General features: G+C 40.6%; 1 protein-coding gene across 1 annotated transcript in view; it reads right to left on the reverse strand.

The window, feature by feature from the left end:
• Window positions 1–230: 230 nt before the first annotated feature.
• Window positions 231–24,781, reverse strand: part of LOC106085270 (membralin) — a gene marked incomplete at its 5' end in the record, with an annotated part of 98,270 nt that continues 73,719 nt past the window's right edge. Inside the window, 3 exon segments of the mRNA XM_059370047.1 lie at window positions 231–811; window positions 1,176–2,079; window positions 17,310–17,409. Of these exon segments, the coding sequence (XP_059226030.1) occupies window positions 735–811; window positions 1,176–2,079; window positions 17,310–17,409 (1,081 nt within the window).

The raw sequence follows: 24,781 nt of genomic DNA on the forward strand, positions 1-24,781 counted from the left end.
TCCGGGTGGTCAATGGCCTCTCAATTAAGGCAATGAGAATCTTGCCCTGCTGATTTTCTTCATCAGAGTGTGTGTGTAGCCGTCTCGCTCCGTCGGTCCTCCAGCAAATGGGCTTCTAGATGTTACAAGCAAATGCACTAAGTTACAATTCCCCTTTGCTACAGTAGTGGTGAGGGGCATATACTACTTACCCAAAGCATGAAGAAAACATAGGAAAAGGCAAAACAACATTTGGTTTTCAATAAATTTTTCGTGATAAATTCACCTCGTTTGAGATCGAGTAAATTACAATCGCTTAGGGTATGTTTTATTTTTGCGAATTAAAAATAAAAATAATTTTACAATGCCAAACGTAAGGGAATATTCCATTTCGAGGGAACACTAAAAATAAATAAAAAAAAAAAACTAAAACAAACGAAATTTCTCTCAGTGCAGAGCGAGAGAGAGGGAGGGGGCGGTAGCGGGGGATAGGAGGTTAAAAAAATGTATGAAAACATTCCATGTTCTAATAAGTCTTTCATATTGGAGCAAAATTTTGTCGTTTGGTTTTGCTATAAATCTGCTGCTACTGTTGCCACTGCTGCGGCAGTTGCTGCTGCTGGTGATGCTGCTGAGGCCACTTCGTCGTCTCCATTTCAGAAAACTTCATAGAAATCTGTATAAAATTTATGCATAAGTTAAGTTAAGGTGTTTAATGTAGGTGTGTGTGGGTGTTAGATAGCTTCTTCCATTGCCTATAGTGGGCTGGGGGTTTCGTCGTCAACTGTTTGTTCGCTTTTGATGCAATCCTTAACGGCATTTACTTCAGTTTCTGAAAAATTGAGAGACAAAACACAAAAGGATGAATGAAGGTTCATTTAATCTCTAGCCCACTTGCTTGCTTCTTATCACCACCATGTCTTGCCAAAGAAAAAGGAAATGTAATTCAGGGGAAAAAACAACAAAACCCAGTTCCATTATTGCTAATGGAATAACTTAATTAACCTGCTTGGACAAATCACCCCTTTTAATCCAGAAGCATCATGGTGCGGCTTAAAATTGCCAGCATCTGAACACAACCTTTTGATTTGCATTAGCCACAGGGCTAATACCAACAACAGATTGTGTGCACACACACACTCACACACCAATTGTCGAAGCAAGCAAGTGATGATGGTCATTCTAGCCATACTTACCACTCTCTACTAGGGAATCTCCTTTGGAGGAATCCGTAACTGCTGGCGAAACCGTGGGAACAGCTGTTGATGGTGAGGATGATGCTGTTGATGTTGAGAAACTATCACTACTTAAGGGAGCTGACGCACTGCGGCTATCTGAGCCCGTGACAACTATCGTATTAGCTGTGTTGTCCATGCGATTCGTAGTGGAACTACAGCTACTGGCATCGCCAACGCCACCACGAGCACTATCACTGCCGCCACCGCCATCTGCGGTTGCGGTGGTCGATGAGGATGCATTATTGGCTGTGGATGGGGCCGATGTCATCGTCGTCGTTGACGACGGCGATGGCGATGGTGTACCGGGAACACGTGCCAAATTCTCGGGGTTTATTTGTATGGAACCCAAATTGATGCGTTGCAAGTTGCCGGTTGTCTGTATACGCACATGTATGGGAGGCTGGCGCCAGCCTCTCGCAAACAGCGCCCGCCTTATCATGCCCAGAGCTCCGCCAACATTTTGTCCTGCATAATGTTGTAGCAAACCACCAACGAATGGCAGCTGTTGCGGTTGCACTTGTAAGCCCTGGCCACCATGGCCCTGCTGCTGTCCCCCCTGCAGGTGCTGCTGATGCTGGGGCAATGGCACCAAACGGAAAATGCGATTTGCCACAAAGGTACCCGCTTGTCGTTGCTGTTGTCCCGGCTGAACACCACCTCCAACACCAACACCACCACCACCCCCGCCAGCAGCAGCGCGGTTTTGTCCCTGCTGTTGTTGTGGTTGCTGTTGTTGTCCATTGCCGGCAACCACATTTCCGCCACCGCCACCATCGTTTTGATTACGCGTTAATATGAGTACCTGGGCCTGTTGCATGATCACGGGCAGCTCGTAATGATGAAAGAAATACAACATGGAATGCTGAAACGACATCGAATAGTGACGGAAGGGAGAAATCAATAGCCATAATCACAATACGCATGCATTGGTTAAAATGAAATTCGATATATTTTCATGCAGATAGTAGGTAGTGACAGCGTTGCCTTCGAGCGAAAATCAGTCACATTTTTGTCCATAATTAAAACCAATGCGAAAACAAAGAAAAACAACAAAAACACACAATGGCGGATGCAACAGCATAACCTGATGATTGATTGAGCTGCAACGTCATAAGGTCCATTGTTATTTATTTCAGTTGCATTTACCAACAAACTGGCGTTCGTACATAATAAAATTTTCATTTTCATCATTGCGAGTTTTACTGAGACTCAATAATCATGAAATATTTTCGGAATTTAATTATTGTATGTATGAATAAGTTGAGACAAATTAATAATTTCGCAATTTAATAAAAACGCATGGGAAACAAGCAAAAAACGTACAAAGTTCGGTCGGTGCCCATCACCATGGATTCTGCATCCATGGATTGCATCTTTTGCGTACACATATTAACTCAGTTTATGCTTGGAGTAATTTAAAGTATTTGTGGTCCTTGCCGCACCGATTTTACATAAATAAGCTCGTAGTCCTATGTGTCCCGTTATGATACCAATAGCTATACTGACCTCCTTCTTGCTTCCTTTCAGTAATAACCTCGTCTTCTCACGATCTGGATCCCCCCATAGGATGTTCGCCGTACTACCGACAGTTTCGCTGTTCCACAATGTTGCATGCGCATACGTCGCCCACTCCCTTAACTCGGACTGGGGTGACCCGAAAGGCTTCGGGTTAACCATGTTTATTGATGGCAGTCCTATGGCCTTCACCGACAAATCATCTGCCCTTTCACTCCCCCATTACTCCGTTATGGCCCCGCACCCAAACGATGCGGATTTTCCCATTCTCAGAGAAGGCGTTAATCTCCTTCTCACACCTGCAAGACTGTTCGTGACCTTACCGTTCTGGTATTATGGTCAATCAGTCTAAAACAGATCTCAATCCCTGGGTTCTCAATGTAAACCCCCAGGCCTACTCTGTCCTCTAGCTTTGATCCATCCGTGTAACATGATCTTCCAGATGGCAATACTAGGGTTCCGTCAATCCAAGACTGTGCCGATGGCAGCAGTGCCTCACACTCGACTTCAAGGTTCATCTCAGGTATCCGATCGGAAACCTCTTCCCTTTCTTTCCTATCGTCGCCTCGATTATACCGCGATGGTATGAGCTGCTCCCATCCCCAATCCATTCTCCCATCGCCTTAAGTCTCATAGCTGCAGCGGCTGCCTCACACTTAATCTGTATGTTAATGGGTCGGATACCTAGAATAGTCTCCAGTGCCCTAGTGGGCGTGGTCCTCATCGCTCCGCCTATGCCAGGACAACATGTTCTCTGAACCTATTGTATGGTCCTTATGTTGCACTTTTTCTCCATAGCAGTCCACCAAACTACTGAGGCGTAAGTAAGTATTGGTCTAATCACGCTCCTGTAGAGCCAGTGGACTATCCTCGAATTCAGGCCACATTTGGAGCCTACCGCCCGTCTAATAGTGCCCAACATCTGTGAGCCTTCTCAGTACGTTCCTGAATGTGACACTTTCAATTCAGTTTCCTGTCCAAGATCACACCTAAGTATTTGACCTTGTCAGATATCGAAATCGCCTTATTGAGGAAACGTGGTGCGTTAAATTGGCCCACCTTCGTCTTCCTCGTGAACAGGCACGTTTCAGTTTTCTCTGGGTTAACATTGAGACGTCTGGGTCTAGCCCAGTCATATGCCATATGCAAGACCCTTTCGGCCCTTCTGCATAGCTCGTTTGGATCCTTACCTCTTAGAAGTAGTATGACATCGTCTGCGTAGCAAACGGGGGGACTGAGGAGGGATTATGGTGGTCACCCATAGGAGTGGCGATAAAATGCCCCCTGTGGCCCAGTGCCACTTTCTGCCTTATATTTACGCCATGGGGCACACAATTTATCCAACTGTTCCTTAGCATATGGTTTATCCAGTCTGTAAGGACCGGATCCACCCGGTACTGGTCTAAGGATTGGATCAATGTGTCGGTCCGCACATTGTTAAAAGGCCCCTCGATGTCAATGCATACCGCCAGTGTGTACGTTTTGGCATCGAAGGATTCTTCTATTTTATACACAACCTCGTGCAGTGCAGTCTCCACCGACCTTCCCTTGGCATAGACATGCTGTTTGTATTTGAGCAGTTCGCTGGATATCCTACTCTTTATCATGGTGTTGACAATACGTTCCATGGTTTTGAGTAGAAAGAACGTAAGGCTTATGAGTCTGTAGGCCTTTGGAGTCGGGCTAGGGTATAAACACCATCCTTGCCTCCTGCCAGGCTTTCGGAGTATATTCAAGTTCTGGGCACGCTGTGAAAATTTTGGCCAGATGAGGCGCCAGATAGTCTGCCTCTTACTGTAGTAACGCCGGAAATGCTCCATCAGGTCCGGGTGACTTAATTGGTTTGAAGCTACTCAAGGATTCCTTCATCATAAATTCCGTTATTATAAACCTTCGGTCAACGTCATTATTCCAAGATTCCGGTGTCTCCGTGAGTCCCTTCGTATCCTTTGGAAAATGGGGTTTCATCAAAAGCCTCAACATGTCCTCCGTTGTCTCTGCTCTCACTCCCATTTCGTCTACTAAAGTTTCAGTTTGGACATGGATTTTTGAGAGAAACTTTTCTTATCTTGGCGGCGTAAATAACGCATATGGACCTATGTGGGGTAGATATTTGTGGGTGTTTCGAGGTTATAAACGTACTCATCATACCAAAATTCAACCCAAAGGTGCAAAAATTGCGCCTTATAATGTCTTAAAAATTCAATTCGGGGACCCGATTATATCATACCATAGCCAAATCTAAACCGGTATGGCCCTTAAGCATTCCACAGCAATCTACACATATCAATTATAAGTGTATATGCATAATTTCAGGTATAATCTTATATATAAAATCCCCCAAAGGGAAAAAAATTTTCGACCATGCCAATATGTGGCTCAAATGGAAGGTATTTGCGATTAGAAAACGAATTTGATAACCTATTTTGACGCCTCATCCAGTAAACTCTTCTTATGCAAATGACAATATGGGGTTTAAATAAATGATATTTGTGAGAAGAGCACGATGTTGATATTTTTTCTGGGCCAAGTATCTGGGGGACCACCTCTCCCCCCGAAAACACCACTAAATCATAAATCATGGGAATATCGGTCTGAAAAGAAGTATTTTAAGAATGGCGTACACCTTACATCCGAACATCCAAACTTGAATACGTAGACCAATAAAGATCATATGGGATTCAGATAAGGGCACTTATATTGTTAAACTCTTAGTCAAGTTACCATGGCATTTCACTAAAAGATCTTCGAAAATAAATATTCGAAAGAAACGTTTGTTCCATATAAGGTAAAAGAACGCGCAGCAGAGCGGGCCCGGGTCAGCTAGTCTTGTATGTAAAAATCATTTTGTGTTTGTTTGTTTGTATGTTTGTGTGTTCCTTATAGACTCAGAAACGGTTGAATCGATTTTCTTCAAATTTTCACAGATGGTGCATAATGATCCTGTGGTGAAAATAGGGTACTACATTTTTTGATATCTGAAGGGGGCGCCTCTCACCAAAAACATCCCCAAAGAGGACAAATTTACGACCATAGCAATATGGGGCTCAAAAGAAAGGTCTTTGGGAGTAAAGCATGAATTTGATATCAATATTTGGGAAAAGAGTCTATGGGGCCACATTACCCCCACAACACCACCCAAATAGTAAGTATTTGCTGACTTTTGCAATATCAGGCTCAAATAAGAGGGTTTTTAAAATGGAACACGAATCCGATATATATTTTCAAGGCGATATCATCCCTCAAAACACCTTCCAAGTCGGTCATGTTTGCCGACTATGGAAATATGGGGCTCAAATTAAAGGTATGTGGGAGTAGACCACGTATCTGATATGAACATTAGGGGCCAACTGTCTAGCGGACGTCCCACCACCATAACAAACCCCAAATAGGACGTATTTGCACACCAAAACAATTTGGGTCTTAAAGAGAGTGGAGCTAAATATTCATAGTTTTTAGGGCCAATACCCCAAACCGGACTTTTGCAATAAGGAGTTTAAATGAGATTAGAAGTAAATGATGTATATTAAATAAATGATATATAGATATATGAGAATAGAGCACGATATACTATTTTCGTAGCATGGTATTTCACTAAAAGATCTTTAATTGTCGAAAATAAATATTCCAAGGAAACTTTTGTTCCATATAAAGTAAAAGAAGGCGCAGCGGAGCGGGCCCGAGTCAGCTAGTATATATATATATATATATATATATTTGTTCAACCGCTATCCTGATTGAGGTAGAAGGACGAACGGACATGGGGTAGATTATCTTATAATGTCCTGACAATCAATATTTGGAGGTGTTCCAAACGGAATGATCTCATTAGTATTCCCAATCGTAAAACACATATAACACGCTGGCAACAATCCTTGCTCTGTTTGCGGTGGCTGCATCTACGGCCACAAATAGTAAAGAGAACAACTAAAAAGGCGTTACGTTCGGCCGGGCCGAACTTTGGATACCCACCATCTCGGGTATATATGTAAACCACCTTTCCTCATAATCCGGTGAAAAATATGTAATTTATGCCCACATAGCAGCTTTATTGAAATATGATCCGATTTGGGCCAAATTCGACAAGTAAAGGGTGATTTTTTTGAGGTTAGGATTTTCATGCATTAGTATTTGACAGATCACGTGGGATTTCAGACATGGTGTCAAAGAGAAAGATGCTCAGTATGCTTTGACATTTCATCATGAATAGACTTACTAACGAGCAACGCTTGCAAATCATTGAATTTTATTACCAAAATCAGTGTTCGGTTCGAAATGTGTTCATTCACCGTTCAGCGATGAGGCTCATTTCTGGTTGAATGGCTACGTAAATAAGCAAAATTGCCGCATTTGGAGTGAAGAGCAACCAGAAGCCGTTCAAGAACTGCCCATGCATCCCGAAAAATGCACTGTTTGGTGTGGTTTGTACGCTGGTGGAATCATTGGACCGTATTTTTTCAAAGATGCTGTTGGACGCAACGTTACGGTGAATGAACACATTTCGAACCGAACACTGATTTTGGTAATAAAATTCAATGATTTGCAAGCGTTGCTCGTTAGTAAGTCTATTCATGATGAAATGTCAAAGCATACTGAGCATCTTTCTCTTTGACACCATGTCTGAAATCCCACGTGATCTGTCAAATACTAATGCATGAAAATCCTAACCTCAAAAAAATCACCCTTTATAACACGCTGGCAACAATCCTTGCTCTGTTTGCGGTGGCTGCATCTACGGCCACAAATAGTAAAGAGAACAACTAAAAAGGCGTTACGTTCGGCCGGGCCGAACTTTGGATACCCACCATCTCGGGTATATATGTAAACCACCTTTCCTCATAATCCGGTGAAAAATATGTAATTTATGCCCACATAGCAGCTTTATTGAAATATGATCCGATTTGGGCCAAATTCGACAAGTATAATGACTGGTCTAATAAGTACAAGTCATTGATCAATTTTGTAGAATAAAATATTCGTCTTTTTAATAGTCATATCCAAATATAGACCGATCTGAACCATATACGACACGGATGTCGAAAAGCCTATCATAAGGCACTATGTCAAATTTCAGCGAAATGGGATTATATATGCGCCTTTTATGGGTCCAAAACCTTAAATCGAGAGATTAGCCTATATGGCAGCTATATCCATATCTGAACCGATCTGCAGACCAATCTGGACCGAATTGTAGAAAGTTGTTGAAGAGCCTAATGCAACTCCCTGCCCAAATTTCGGCGAAATCGGACAATAAATGCGCCTTTTATGGCCCCAAAACATTATATCGAGAGATCGGTCTATATGGCAGCTGTATCCAAATCTGGACCGATCTGGGCCAAATTGAGAAAAACAAATAAGAGCGTGCTAAGTTCGGCCGGGCCAGATCTTATATACCATCCACCGTGGATCGCATTCGTCGAGTTCTATGCGCGGTATCTCTTTTTAGGCAAACAAAGAATTTTGAATAAGAACTGTTATGCTATTGGAGCTATATCAAGTTATAGCCCGATTCGGCCCATAAATGAATTCCGAACATTGTAGTAGTCATTGTGTATTATTTTAGTTTATTCGGATGGGAATTGCGTCCTCTAGAGGCTCAAGATGTCAAGATCTCAGATCGGTTTATATGGCAGCTATATGAGGTTATGTACGCAGTTATTGGAAGTCATAACAAAACACCTCATGCAAAATTCCAGCCAAATCCGATGAGAATTGCGCGCTCTATTGGCTCAAGAAGTCAAGATCCAAGATCGGTTTATATGACAGCTATACCAGATTATGAACCGACTTGAATCATACTTAGCACAGTTGTTGAAAGTGATACCAAACCACTACGTGCAAAATTTAAGTCGGACGAGAATTGCGCCCTCTAGCGGTTCAAGAAGTCAAGACCCAAGATCGGTTTATATGGCAGCTATATCAAAGTAGGGACCGATTTGGTCCATTTACATTCTCAATCGACCTACACTAATAAAAAGTATTTGTGCAAAATTTCAAGTGGCTAGCTTTACTCCTTCGAAAGTTAGCGTGCATTAGGCTTTAGACAGACGGACGGACAGACAGACGGACATGGCTAGATCGACTTAAAATGACATGACGATCAAGAATATATATACTTTATGGGGTCTCAGACGCATATTTCGAGGTGTTACAAACAGAATGACGAAATAAGTATACCCCCATCCTATGGTGGAGGGTATAAAAATGTTGAAGGGGCTAACACAACTCACTGTCCCAAATTTTGGCGACATCGGTCAATAAATGCGCCTTTTATGGGCCCAGAACCCTAAACCGAGAAATCGGTCTATATGGCAGCTATATCCAAATCTAGACCGATCTGGGTCAAATTGAAGATGGATGTCGAAGGGCCTAACACAACTCACTGTCCCAAATTTCAACAAAATCGGATAATAGAAGTGGCTTTTATGAGCCTTAGACCCTAAATCGGCGAATCTGTTTATATGGGGGCTATTTCAAAATATAGCCCATCTTCGAATTTAACCTGCCTATGGACAAAAAAAGAATCTGTGCAAAGTTTTAGCTCAATATCTCTATTTTTCAAGACTGTAGCGTGATTTCAACAGACAGGCGGACAGACGGGCGGACCTAGCTAGATCGTCTTAGATTTTTACGGTGATCAAGAATATATATACTTGATAGGGTCGGAAATGGATATTTCGATGTGTTGCAAACGGAATGACAAAATGAATATACCCCCATCCTTCGGTGGTGGGTATAAAAAGACCCAAAATTTTGGCTGATTTTGCATAATGAAAAATGACCTCAAAACAAACTTCTCACATATCATTGAGTGCTGTCCGATTCAAGTTTAAGCTCAATTATAAGGGGTCACCTATTTAAAGCCGAGTCCGAACGGCGCTAAGTGTTGCCGCGGTGGACAAAAATGTAAAAATCAAAAATATAAAACAAGTAAAAGCGTACTTAGTTCGTCCGGACCGAATCTTGAGAACCCACCAACATGCACTCTGCTAAAAATTTATACAAACTACATATATTTGAAAGGCATAATTTTATTCTATATAAAAAATTAAAGCTTCTAGGAACCGAACAAGGACCATTGAGAGACCGGTTTACATAGGAGTTTATCTGGTTATAGACTACTTTGGACCGCACATGGCACAGTTGTTGGAAGTCGTAACAAAACACTACATGCAAAATTTCAGCCAAATCGTATAAAAATTGCGGCTTGTAAGGAGTCAAGAAATCAAATTGGCAGATCGGTTACCAGGTTATAGACCGTTATGGACCATACCTAGTACAGATGTTGAAAGTCGTAACAGAACACTGGAAAAATTGCGGCTCGAAAGGGCTCAAGAATCCGAAAGAGACGAAAGGGTCTTGCATATGGCATATGCCTGGGCTAGACCCAGAGGTCTCAATGTTAACCCAGAGAAGACTGAAATAGGACTGTTCACGAAAAAGATGAAGGTGGGCCAATTTAACGCACCACGTTTCCTCAATAAGACGATTTCGATATCTGACAAGGTCTAATACTTAGGTGTGATCTTGGACAGGAAACTGAATTGGAAGTGGTTCAGGTTCAGAGAATATGTTGTCTTGGCATAGGCGGAGCGATGAGACCCACGCCCACTAGGGCACTGGAGACTATTCTAGCTATCCGACCCATTGACATACAGAATAAGTTTGAGGCAGCCACCGCGGCTATTAGACGCATGAGAAGAGAGATAAGAAGCGACGGGAGAATGGATTGAGGATAGGAGCAGCTCATACCAACGCGGTATAATCGAGACGACGATAGAAACCTGAAAGGAAGGGAAGAGGTTTCCGAACGGATACCTGAGATGAACCTTGAAGTCGAGTGCGAGGCACTGCTGCCATTGACACAGTCTTCGATTGACGGAACCCTAGTATTGCCATCTGGAAGATCATATACCCAATGAAGAAAATCATTAGAGTAATTGACAAATGGCTACCAGGTACAAGAAAACACAGCGAGAATTTCTTGTCAGGAAAAAAAGTTATATTTTTCACAATTTCTTGTATGAATTTATGGCAACATTTTCTACAAAAGATGCTTACTTGTGAAAAATGTGCTTTATGTGAAACGAATTATTTGTTTGCGTGTAGTTTCTAAACAGCGCAAAGAAGCTATTTACATGTGAACACCGACAGTGTCGTTTTGTTTTGTACTCGGTGTAATGATTTCATGAGAACATAAACTAGGCAGCAGTTATATTTGCAAACAATTGTTAATTAGTGAATAGGCAATGAATGGAAAAACAAGTTGGCATATACTGAAACACGTCCCAGCTCCAATAGGCACGCTTTTCAATTCCTAGCAAGGAAATTCGTTTTCACAATTGTTTTTAACATGGAGTTTCACTGTGAACTCTGAGCTGACTACACCCAGCTTTGTGGCGAAAAACCTTCTAAATTCTTTCAATGGATATGTGTATGAAAAGAAAACATGTGATACATTGTAATTCATATGTTATCAAAAGCGCACACACACACACACTCACACACACATATTTGTAAACATACAAACTTATACATCGAAGTTAACATGTCATACAAATGAATAAACATATCAGTTACATCAGTTTGTACTTGACACGTGCATTGTAGGAAGTTGAGTGAGTACACGGGCATGGTACAAAACACACAAAAGCAAATGGAATAACGAGTCGAGTACACGTGAAATACAAAAATTCAAAGGATATTTCATGGCAATCAAAAACAAAACAAAATGACATAAAAGGACAACGCAACATCATGCCAGAACACATTTACCCACACATGTAATTGAAACGACCGAATCTGGAGAGAGAGAAAGAGAGAGCGAGAGCAAATATTCCAGGATACTTTCAAGGCAGCATCAATAAGACTTCAATAATCTGTCATAATTGGGTCGACAATAATTATGCTGGATGGATGCCAAGGGAAACGGCAAATCAAGGCGAACAAGCACTTAAATGCCATTCGAGTAAACAATAAATAATTATGAAGAATGAAATTCCACATAAATAACACGACTGTCTGTGAAACTAAAGTAAACATACGGCGCTGACTAGCGACGCTTTCTTGTAATTAAAAAGGCTTTTAATCTTGAAATTTAAGATAGAATAACAAGGAGTAATATGGTAAAACTCCTAAGGGCATTATGTTTCGACAAAGTTCAATCAGAAAACATAAATATAATTATTAATGAACACCAAGAGCTTTTCCATAAGCAAAATTCGCAAAAAGTATCACAGGCACCAAAATCTTTAGCCACACAAGCAAGGAGGCTCTGGCGACCACAACACTTGCATTAATAAATCTGTGCTCTTGTGCTACATTATAGAAAACAAATAAGGGACGAATTATACCCTATACCACAGTGGCGAAAAGTATAAGATTATTTTAAAAGATGTAGGGTGAAAATAGAAATGTGTAGCGGTGTATCGCATTTGCGGTGCACCGCAAAAATTCTTGTCTTTTTGAATCAACACAACCAACGCAACCATGCATTCAACTCTATTCAACCCAAACGGCTTGTACAAAAAGATACATAGTTTAGCGGTGGTGACGATGTGCATTTGTATGCAGTGCTACGAAGCAAGCGTTGTATGATGAGAGTGTGCCAAAAACAAACGCAAAACACCTCAATTGTACAACCCATGGCAGCCGGTTATACGCACCAAATTTACCCGATGGAACCCCCATCGGCAAGGGCTGCCGCCTTAGTGTACGTGTTCGTCTTTTTATACCCACCACCGAAGGATGGGGATATATTCATTTTGTCATTCCGTTTGCAACAAATCGAAATATCCATTTCCGACCCTATAAAGTATATATTTTCTTGATCAGCATAAAAATTTAAGACGATTTAGACGTGTCCGTCCGTCTCAGTCCGTCCGTCTCTCATCACGCTACAGTCTTTAAAAATAGATATATTGAGCTGAAATTTTGCACAGATTCTTTTTTGTCCATAAGCAGGTTAAGTTCGAAGATGGGCTATATCGGACTATATCTTGATATAGCCCCCATATAGACCGATCCGCCGATTTAGGGTCTTAGGCCCATAAAAGCCACATTTATTAGCCGATTTTGCTGAAATTTGGGACAGTGAGTTGCGTTGGGCCCTTCGACATTCTTCGTCAATTTGGCCCAGATCGGTCCAGATTTGGATGTAGCTGCCATATATACCGATCCTCCGATTTAGGGTCTTGGGCCCATAAAAGCCACTTTCATTATTCGATATTGCTGAAATTTGGGACAGTGAGGTGCCTTAGGCCCTTCGACATCTTTCTTCTATTTGGCCCTGATCGGTTCAGATTTGGATATAAATAGCTGCCATATAAACCGATCTCTCGATTTAAGGTTTTGGGCCCATAAAAAGCGCATTTATTGTCCGATGTCGTCGGACAGTGAGTTGTGTTGGCCCTTCGATATTTGTCTTCAATTTGGCTCAGATCGGTCCAGATTTGGATATAGCTGCCATATAGACCGATCTCTCGGTTGAACAATGACTTGTATAAGCATTTTGTCTTAATCGGATGATATGTCTATATATTGTAGCAGCTATGGGACATAATGTATGCATATGGTTCACATATATACCCGAGGTGGTGGGTATCCAAAGTTCGGCCCGGCCGAACTTAACGCCTTTTTACATGTTTCGTCATGGGAGAGGCACATCCCGTAGTGCCTTCACCGCACGCTTCTGCTTAGAAGCTTAAATATTTGCCTAGTTTGGCAGAAATTTAATATGTACACTAAAATTATGCCCTTCAACTATGGTCAGTTTGTGTAAATTTTAAGCAGAATCCAAGTTGGTGGGTTCGCAAGATTCGACCGGCCGAACTTAGCATATTTTAACATGTTACTCCCTTCTTATATTGGCATCGTCTTCTCACGATCCGGATCTCCCCATAGGATTTTCGTCATTCTACCGACCGCTCCACTGTTTCACCCCGCAAGGCTTCACGTTCACCTAGTTTACTGATGGCAGTCCACTGGCCGTCCTGATTGTTATAGCCCTGATGGTCATCTTACTGTCGGTTAAGATGTTTACAATCGAAGTGCTCGTCCTAACACCATACCACCTCACGCATTCTGTTTTTGCCCGGATCTCCGCCTGCGGGATCAAATTATCCAACTTCCTAGGTGGCAACACCAGAGTTTCATCAATCCAAGACCGTGCCACTGGCAGCAGTGATTCGCACTCGACCTCAAGTATCATCTTAGGTAACCGATCGGAAACCCCTTCCATTCCGTCCAGGTTTCCTATCATCCCCTCAACTATACCGCGATGGTGTGACTTGCTCCTATCCTCTATCCATTCCCCCATCGCCTAAGTCTAATAGCCGCAGTGGCTGTCTCACACTTAATATGTATGTCTATAGGTCGGAAATCTTGAATAGTCTCCAGTCTCCTAGTTGGCGTGTTCTTCACCGCCACCCCTATGCTAAGACAACATGCTCTCTTACTTACTTTGCACTCTTTCTCCATCGCAATCCACCAAACTACCGAGGAGTTAGTATTGATTTAATCAAAAAAAAAATGCAAATTTTGCCCATGAACATTCCACAAAGGAACAGGGGCAATTTGTGTAATCACACTCGTGTATAGCCAATAGACTATCTGCGGATTCAGACCTCATTTCGAGCCTATGGCCCGTCTACACTCTTCCCAATATCTGTAAGCCTTCTCTTTACACTCCCGAGTGATACTTCCAGTTCTGTTTCCTGTCCAAGATCTCTCCTTGGCATTTAATTTTGTCGGATATCGAAATCGTTCTGTTGAGGGAATGTGACGTCGTGAACAGACAGATTTTAGTCTTTTCTAAGGTTAAAATTCAAACCTCTAGGTCTAACTCAGTGGTATGCCATCTCCAAGACCCATTCTGCATAGCTGATTCTGATCCTTACTGCGGAGGAGTGTTATAACATCTCTACTCGGTCGTACTCCCTAATAGCTTGCTAATGGTGATCATCATCGCCAATCCTATGAGCGATAAAATTCCAACCTGTGGCGTGCCCTGTGCTGCTTTCTCCCTTATATTTATGCCATGGAATCCACAATTTACCCACCCTCTCCATAGCATATGGTTGATCCAGTCTCTAAGGACCCGGTCCACCCGCTGCTGGTTTAAGGATAGGATCAGTGTTTTGCTCTTTACATTGTTAAAAGCCCTCATCGAAAGATTCTTCTGATTGGTGCTCAACGCAGTGCAGGGCGGTCTCCACCGATCTCCCCTTCATAGAGGCAAACTCCATTGCCTGGAAGTCCTACTCTTTATAATGGTTTCCACTGTTCGTTCCATGATTTTGAGTATAAAGAGCATAAGGCTTATATACTTATAGACCTTAAGGCTTTTGGTGCCTCAAAAAATTGCCTTGCCGGTCTTGGGAATAAACACCGCCCTTATTCCTGCCAGGTCTTCCGAGTGAACGCATGCCAGACAGACAGACCAATGAACATCGCTATTTATAATAACGGAGATGAATATTTCAAAATGGAATTTATAATATAAAATCAATATACCCCCCATTCTATTGCGGTAAATTTACTACGTGAATAAACCGTTTTATCAAAAGATTTACCATACATTTTTATACCCACCACCATCGAAATATCAATTTCCGACCCTACAAAGTCCGTCTGTTGTAATCACTCTACAACCTACAAATTGAGATATTGAGCTGAAATTTGGCACAGATACGTCTTTTTGATGCACGCTGGTTAAGTTCTTGAATGGGCCAAATCGGACCATACTTGGATATAGCTGCTATATAGACCGATCTGCCGATGAAGGGTCCAATGCCCATAAATGCTTTATGTTTTATCCGATGAAATTTGAAACAGTGAGTAGCTTAAGGCTTCTCGCCATCTGACCCAAACATGGTTCAGATTGGTCTATATTTAAATATGGCTGGCATATATACCAATCTGTCGATAAAGGGTCTGAAGCCCATAAAAGCTTTATTTATTGGGTTGCCCAAAAAGTAATTGTCGGTAATATAGTAGTAATATAGTCGGCGTTGACAGTTTTTTTCAACGGCTTGTGACTCTGTAATTGCATTCTTTCTTCTGTCAGTTATCAGCTGTTACTTTTAGCTTGCTTTAGAAAAAAAAATGCGCGAAATTTTGTTTACATTTGTTTGTTTGGCGTCAATTTTAATATGGGTACCACATGTATTGAAAGAAATTCATTTAACAAACCGAATCAACGCTTGTGATATGCACCTTAAACTCAATGAATTCGATCCGTTTTTAAAACGAATCACAACTGGAGATGAAAAAAGGATTTTGATATTTTGAGCTGCTTCCAAAGAACCAAACGATTAATTCGGATGTTTACTGTCAACAATTGGACAAATTGAATACAGCCATCAAGGAGAAGCGACCAGAATTGGTCAATCGTAAAGGTGTCATATTCCACCAGGACAACGCTAGACCGCACACATCTTTGGTCACTCGCCAAAAACTGAGTGAGCTTGGCTGGGAACTTTTGATGCATCCACCATATAGCCCTGACCTTGCACCATCAGACTACCATTTATTTCGATCTTTGCAGAACTCCTTAAATGGTAAAACTTTCGGCAATGATGAGGCTATAAAATCGCACTTGGTTCAGTTTTTTGCAGATAAAGGCCAGAAGTTCTATGAGCGTGGAATACTAAATTTGCCAGGAAGATGGCAAAAGCTTATGGAACAAAATGGCAAATATATATTTGATTAAAGTTCATTCTAAGTTTTATTAAAAATGCATTTACTTTCTTTTAGAAAAATCCGCAATTACTTTTTAGGCAACCCAATATTACCCGATTTCGCCGAAATTTTAAACAGTGGGTTATTTTAAGCCTCACAACATCTGACCTAAATATAGTTCAGATTGGACTATATTTAGGTATAGCTGCCATATAGACCGATCTGCCTATAAAGGGTCTGAAGCCCATAAAAGTTTTATTTATTATTGTAAGCCTCTCGACATCTGACGTAAATATGGTTCAAATCGGACTATATTTAGATATAGCTGCCATATAGACCGATCTGCCGGTAAAGGGTCTGAAGCCCATAAAAAACCTATTTATTACCCGATTTCGCTGATATTTGAAACAGTGGGTAGTTTTAGGTCTACCGATATCCGTCATATCTGACTGACAAATATGGTTCGGATCTGCCATACAGATCGATCTCTCTATAATGGGTCTTAAGCCCATAAGCTTTATTTTTTATCAGATTTCGCTGAAATTTTAAACAGTGAGTAGTTTCAGGCCACACGCCATCCGACCCAAATATGGTAAAGATCGGACTGTTTTCTTATATAGCCGCCATATAGACCGATATGCTGGTTAAGGGTCTGAAGCTCAGGAAAGCTTTATTTATTACCTGATTTTGTTGAAATTTGAAATACGAAATTCAACAGTGACTTATATTTATTACACCACTCAATGTTCGCCGAATGTGGATGTATAAGTTATCCAATTTTCACCGGATTGGGACGAAAGGTCGTTTACGTGTGTACCTCGAGGTGGTGGGTATCCAAAGTTCGGCCCGGCCGAACTTAACGCCTTTTTACTTGTTTTATACTCGATGTTTACTAACCTGTATGAACAGCCATGATGAGACCAGAGCCAGACTGCGGTTTTGTCCACTAAAGCGATAGTGGTACGCATAAAAGGCGAAATGATACAAATAAAAGAATCTGAAAGGATATAAAAGCAATCGATCATATTTAGTAAGAAATATATACTAGATATAGAAATAGGATTATGCAACTATTGCCCAAGCAGTTTTATGTGTAGACGTCGCACAGTGGTGCGGTGCATATATTTTAAACCGAAAAAGATAATATGCTTGATATGTACCCAGACGATGTAATGAATAATTGAAAATGGTGCTCCGCCTTTGTAGTTAGTTATGAGTCATCACTTGAGGAAAAATCAATTTTAAGGGAACTTAGTAGCCAACTCCACATTTTCATGTGTACATGAAAGCCATTGCCAAAAGCTTTTCTTCCAGGGACAATAATATATTATTGGTGGATATATTCCAAAGTAGGGGAGACAGTACACCTCCTTGAGGTGTCTCTCTGCTAACCCATCTGGAGTTATCCCTCTGCCGACCCTAACTAAGAAATGGATTTAAAACAAAATTGCAAAAAAATTTCTCATTTATTTAATTGGACCAATTAAAAAATTAATTGAAAACTTCGAAAAATTTCAATCATTTTTTATTTGGATCAACTAAAAATTTAATTAAAAATTTCAAAAATTTTTATCATTTTTATACCCACCATCGAAGGATGGGGTATATTCATTTTGTCATTCCGTTTGCAACACATCGAAGTATCCATTTCCGACCCCATAAAGTATATATACTTTTGATCGTCGTAAAAATCTAAGACGATCTAACCATGTTCGTCCATCTGACCGTCTGTCTGTCTGTCTGTTAAAATCACGCTACAGTCACTGATTCTTTTTTTTTTTGTCCATAAGCAGGTTAAGTTCGAAGACGGGCTATATCGGACTATATATGATATAGCCCCCATATACACCTATCCGCCGATTTAAGGTTTTAGGCCCATAAAAGCCACATTTATTATCCGATTTTGCTAAAATTTGGGACAGTAAGTTGTGTTAGGCCCTTCAACATCCTTCTTCAATTGGCCCAGATCGGTCTAGATTTAGATATAGCTGCCATATAAACCGATCTGCTGATTTAAGTTCTTGGGCACATAAAAGGCGCATTTATTGTCCAATTTTGCCATTTGGGTCAGATCGGTCCAGATCGGTCCAGATTTTATATAGCTGCCATATAGACCGTTCTCTCGATTTAAGATTCGTTCCTCAGTGAGAATAGGAAAGAATCTCTCGGAACATTTAATACCAAACTGCAGCCTTTGAAAGAATCGAATAAGAGTCAGTGAAAATGGGTGTGGCAGTAAATGAAGATAAGATGAGATAGTCAGCAACTTGATCTTCTTCGGCACCGCCGTAACCGAAACGATTGACACCAGTTTCCAGATAAAGCGAAAAATAATACTGGCAAACAGATGCTACTTTGGATTAAGTAAGTAGTTTAGAAACAAGGCCACCTCTCGAAAGACGAAGATTACACTATACAGGACACTGATACTACCCGTGTTGTTATATGCTTCTGAGGCATGGGTACTTGTGCAAGCAGATGAGGCAGTGCTTGGAGTATTTGAGAGAAAATTTCTTCATTTTTCAAGTTTTTTGCCTGTTACGATGAAGATCATTAAATTTCATAATTTTTGTTTGTTTCTCTTTCGAGACGAGCTCAATGATCGGAGATGCAAATGGAAAAGGACAGCCAAAGATAGCAACACACACCAACCACTAAGGGACGCGTTTCGTCTTTGGTTAGAAGACTTTTCAACCATATTAGGTGTGATGGCTTCAAGGGCTGTGCGTTGGTATGTTGTATATATGATACAATTACCACATTAACCAAGCTCGACAACCCTGCTTATTAGCTGTACTTTTCCCAATGCATGTATTTTTGTGTAATGACAGACATTCTTTCTGTGGCAAATTACACTTCTTCCGTACTACACATGATTTTGTGCATCTGTTGGAATCGCATAGGATCGATGCGCTTGGAACGCTATTCTAGTTGACCAAATGTTCTGTCATAGCCAATTAAAGTAAGTATGTAAGTACCCCTCTGAATGATACACATCGATTTTGGCTGTCTCCACCGATGGGAACGATTTTCCTCTGCCCACTTTTCACGAAAACTTTTTACACCCACCACCGTAGGATAGGGGGTATATTCATTTAGTCATTCCGTTTGCAACACATCGAAATATCAATTTCCGACCCTATAAAGTATATATATTTCGGATCGTCGTAAAATTCTAAGACGATTTAACGATGACCGTGTGTCTGTCCGTCTGTTGGAAACACCCTACAGGCTTCAAAAATTGAAATATTGAGCTGAAATTTGGCACAGATACGTCTTTTTGATGCACGCTGGTTAAGTTCTTGAACGGGCCAAATCGGTCCATATTTAGATATAGCTGCCATATAGACCGATCTCCCGATTAAGGGTATGAAGCCCATAAAAGCGTTATTTTTTATCCAAATTCGCTGAAATTTGAAACAGAGGGTAGTTTCGTCAGTTCGATTACTTCATTTTCGAAGACTTTAGTGTGATTACAACAGATCGACACACGAATACATTTAAATTACGTTATAATTTTCTAATGAACAAAAATGTTATATATGTTTTGAAAAGAAAGACCAATATTGGTGCACCCTCCCATCCCATCATTGTGGGCCAACAAAAAAGTTTAACTTGACAATTGTTTTTTTTTTTTGTATGCGTAAGCGATACATATGTAGACACCTGAACATATAACTGCTCACCACTGTATAAAAGTTATGTACAAAAGTTACATGTATACATACACATATGCAAATTGAGGCAAGAGAATTATAAAACTTGCAGTCATAAAAATACAAAACAAAATTGTGTAAACAAAGCCGCAAGCAATTCCAGAAATTAAATTCTATTCAAATCAAATAAAGAGAGTTACACATTCAAATGTCCAGATGTCCCTACAAGAGAAGTTACCGGAGTAGATGTATTAATTGTGACAATCCGACTTTCATACACATTCATAGAAGTTAATATTTAACGTGCACGTTTAATATACTGTGGCACAGAGTCTTATGACTTTGTGCATCTGTCTGTCTGTCTGATCGGAAAACATGCTGACAAGCTAAAGGTTGCAAGTAACGATTTCTGCAGAAGCTGTGAGGAAGTCAAGGAAGAAGAGACTATAGAACATCTGCTGTGCGTGAGTACGCACTAGCAGTCAGAATGAGTTCCGCGTTAAGTTCTCATTTCTTTGAGAACTTGTCTGATTTAGCGAATGTGAACATTCACAAGTTGTTGGATTCAACGGTAGAAACTAGAAAGCATCTTCCTTCTCTTGTTCCTGTGGAATCACAATGAGCAAATACGTCTGAGTGAGTCTGATGGCAGACTGCCACATTAACCTAACCTAATCTTCTTGAAGACAATATTAACTGCGGCTCCCAAACATATGAAGTCCATATAGTAGGCATTAGTTGAAGACACTTGTGAGTAACCCTATTCGCCTTTGTCGTGAACCATCTATGTTTGACAGCCTTCTGGGTGTGTCCCGCACTAGCAGTCAGAATGAGTTCTACTTTAGGTTCTCATTTCTTTGAGAACCTGTCTGATTTAGCGAATGAGAACATCCACATGTTGGGTTCAAAGGTAGGAACTAGAAAATATCTTCCTTCTCCTGTTCCTGTGGAATCACAATGAGCAAATACGTCTGAGTGAGTCTGATGGCAGACTGCCTTTATCGTGGACCATCTATGTTTGGCACCCTTCTGGAAAATGCGTTGTTCGTTCTTGATGCCTTTTTAACAGTATATTCGACGTGATGTTTGAATTTCAAGCGGTCGTACATTCCACAGTATTTCAAACTTTCAACAGATTTATCCCAGCCTTGGAGGCCACCGTAACGCAGAGGTTAGGATGGCAGCCTATGACGCCGGGTTCGAATTCTAGTGAGAACATCAGAAACCAGTAAGGGCAATATATATTAAATATGAGAGCTTTATTGAAACATGCACTGGTGCTATACTCAAATCTGAACCGATTTTGATGAAATCTTGCAGATATGTTAAGATCAGTAACAAAACAATCGGTACCAATTTTGTTCAGATCGGTTGAAAGGTTGCGGCCTTATAAGTATAAATCGGGCGAAATATATATAGGAGCTATATGTTCAAATCTTAGCCGATTATAATAAAATTTTGCGTATATGTTTAGATGAATAACAAAACAATGGGTACCAAATATTACACAGATCGGTCGAAATTTGATTTTAAGATCAGTAACAAAACAGTCCGTGCCAAATTTTGTGCAGATTGGTTGAAAATTGTAGCTATTACGGCCATTTAAGTGCAAATCGGGCGATACATATGTATCGGAGCTATATCTAAATCTGAACCGATTTTTACCAAAATCAATAGCGTTCGTCTTTGGGTCAAAAAAATGACATGTGCAAAATTTCGTGGTGTTTGGACAACAAATACGACCTACACTTTGATTACAAGAATACATGGACTCACAGACGGACATGGCTAAATCGAATCAGAAAGTGATTCTGATTCGATCAGTATACTTATTAATGGGCCTAGCTCTCCTTCTTCTCAGCGTCGCAAACAAATGAACAAACTTATAATACCCTATACCACAGTGGTGGTGTAAAGTAGTGGTTTTTCCTTCCTAATGCTGGCGACATTTGTGAGGTACTATGCTATGCATAGAAGCCATGTAAAAACTTCTACCCAAAAAGGTGACGCACCACGACACGCCGTTCGAACTCGGCTATAAAAAGGAGGTGCTTTATCATTGCCACTGTTCCTTAATGGAATGTTCATGGGAAAATTTGCAAATTTTAAAAATTAGGTTCTCTAGAACCTATAGAGTTTATACCCTCTAGGTAGAGGGTATAAACTCTACCATACGATGGGGGGATATACAAATCTCGTTATACCGTTTGCTACACATCGAAATATTGATCCGAGACTCAATAAAGTATATATATTCCACATCGTCTTCGTCTTCGTCATCATCTAAGGTGATCTAGCCATGTCCGTTCGGGTCTACCGAAAGCACGCTAACTTTCGATGGAATAAAGCTAGGCGCTTGAAATTTTGCACGAACACTTGCTAGTAGTGTAGGTCGGTTTGTAAATGGGTTATATCGGTCCATGTTTTGATATAGTTACCATATAAACCGATCTTGGATCTTAAATTCTTGAGCTTCTAGAGGGCGTAATACTTTTCCGATTTGGCTGAAATTTTCCAAGATGTGTTTTGTTTAAACTTTCAACAACTGTACCAAGTATACCGAAAGCACGCTAACTTTCGATGGAATAAAGCTAGGCGCTTGAAATTTTGCACGAACACTTCCTATTAGTGTAGGTCGGTTTGTAAATGGGTTATATCGGTCCATGTTTTGATATAGTTACCATATAAACCGATCTTGGATCTTAAATTCTTGAGCTTCTAGAGGGCGTAATACTTTTCCGATTTGGCTGAAATTTTCCAAGATGTGTTTTGTTTAAACTTTCAACAACTGTACCAAGTATGGTCCAAATAGGTTCAAAACCTGATATAGCTGCCATATAAACCGATCTCGGATCTTGAAATCTTGAGCCGCTAGCAGGCGCAATTATTATCATATTTGGCTGAAATTTTGCGTGAGATATTGTTCTAACTTCTAACGATTACGCCAAGTATGGTTCAAATGGGTTCATAATCTGATAAAGCTCCCATATAATCCGATATCGGGTCTTCACTTCATGAGCCTCTAGCAGGCGCAATTATTATCCGCTTTGGCTGAAGTGTTTTGGTTTGACCATCAACAACTGTGCAGTATGATCTAAATCGGTTCACAATCTGATTAAGCCCCATATAAACCGATCTTGGATTTTCACTTCTTGAACCGCTAGAGGGTGCAATTCGCATCTGATTTGGCTTAAATTTTACTAGATGTGGTTTGGTTTGACAACTGTGCCATGTATGGTCTTAATCAGTTCAAAACCTGATATAGCTCCCCTATAAACCGATTTCGGATCTTGACTTCTTGAGCCGATAGAGGGCGCAATTATTAATCGATTTGGCTGAAATTTTGCATTAAGTTTTGCTTTGACCATCAACAACTGTGCCAAGTATGGTCTAAATCAGTTCACAACCTGATATAGCTCCCATATAAACCGATTTCGGATATTGACTTCTTGAGCCGCTAGAGGGCGCAATTATTATCCGATTTCGCTGAAATTTTGCATAAAGTGTTTTGGTTTGACCATCAACAACTGTGCCGAGTATGGTTCAAATGGGTTCACAACTTGATATAGCTCCCATATAAACCGATCTGGGATCTTCACTTCTTGAACCGCTAGAGGGCGCAATTCTTATCTGATTTGGCTTAAATTTTACTAGATGTGGTTTGGTTTGACAACTGTGCCATGTATGGTCTTAATCAGTTCAAAACCTGATATAGCTCCCCTACAAACCGATTTTGGATCTTGACTTCTTGAGCCGTTAGAGGGCGTAATGATTATCTGATTTGGCTGAAATTTCGCATGAAGTATTTTGTTCAAAGTTCTAACAACTGCGTCAAGCATGGTTCATATCGGTTTATAACCTGCTATAGCCCTCACATAATCCGATCGTGGATCTTGATTTCGTGAGCCTCTAGAGGGCGCATTAATTATCCGATTTGGCTGAAATTTAGCAAGAAGGGTTTTGGTTTGAACTGCGCCAAGTATCGATTCACAAACTGATATAGCTCTAATATAAGCCGATCTCCCTATTACACTTCTTGATCCTCTAGAGGCAGCAATTCTTATCCGATTTGGGTAAAATTTTGAGCTACAGGAAAGTTTTTCAAAAAAAAAAACATAAAATTCATGAAATCTCTATTTAATTCGATAGTACGTTCCATATAATTTAATGTTTGAAGATTATTTCATGCAAATGTTGACCGTGACTCAACATTTCGGTCGGTATATCACGAATAAATGCTTCAATGTTATAAATATGGGCTTTAACATAGTCAAAATATAGTCTAAAGGCGTTAAATCGCACGATCTAGGCGGCCAACTGTGTGCTGTGTGGCATTTGACACCGTCATGTTAAAATCACATGTCATGCAAGTCAAGCTCTTGCATTTTGGGCAAAAAACAGTCGGATATCATCTCACGGTAGTGCTCACCATTCACATTTACGATACGATTCGCATCATCTTTGAAGAAGTACGGTCCAATGATGCCACCAGCCCATAAACCGCAGCAAACTGTGACTTGTGTATGTATTAGTAGCTCTTGCAATGCTTCTGGCTGATCTTCACTCCAAAATCGACAATTCTGCTTATTTACGTACCCATTGAGCTTAAAATGAGCTTCGTCGATGGAATGGAAGAAACGAACGATGAACTTTCTCAACAGAGCACACACTTTACTAAAATTGATAGTTTTTGGTTTTGGGCTAAAAAAGTAT

Source organism: Stomoxys calcitrans, chromosome 5 (genome assembly GCF_963082655.1).
Source record: "Stomoxys calcitrans chromosome 5, idStoCalc2.1, whole genome shotgun sequence".
Taxonomy (NCBI): domain Eukaryota; kingdom Metazoa; phylum Arthropoda; class Insecta; order Diptera; family Muscidae; genus Stomoxys; species Stomoxys calcitrans.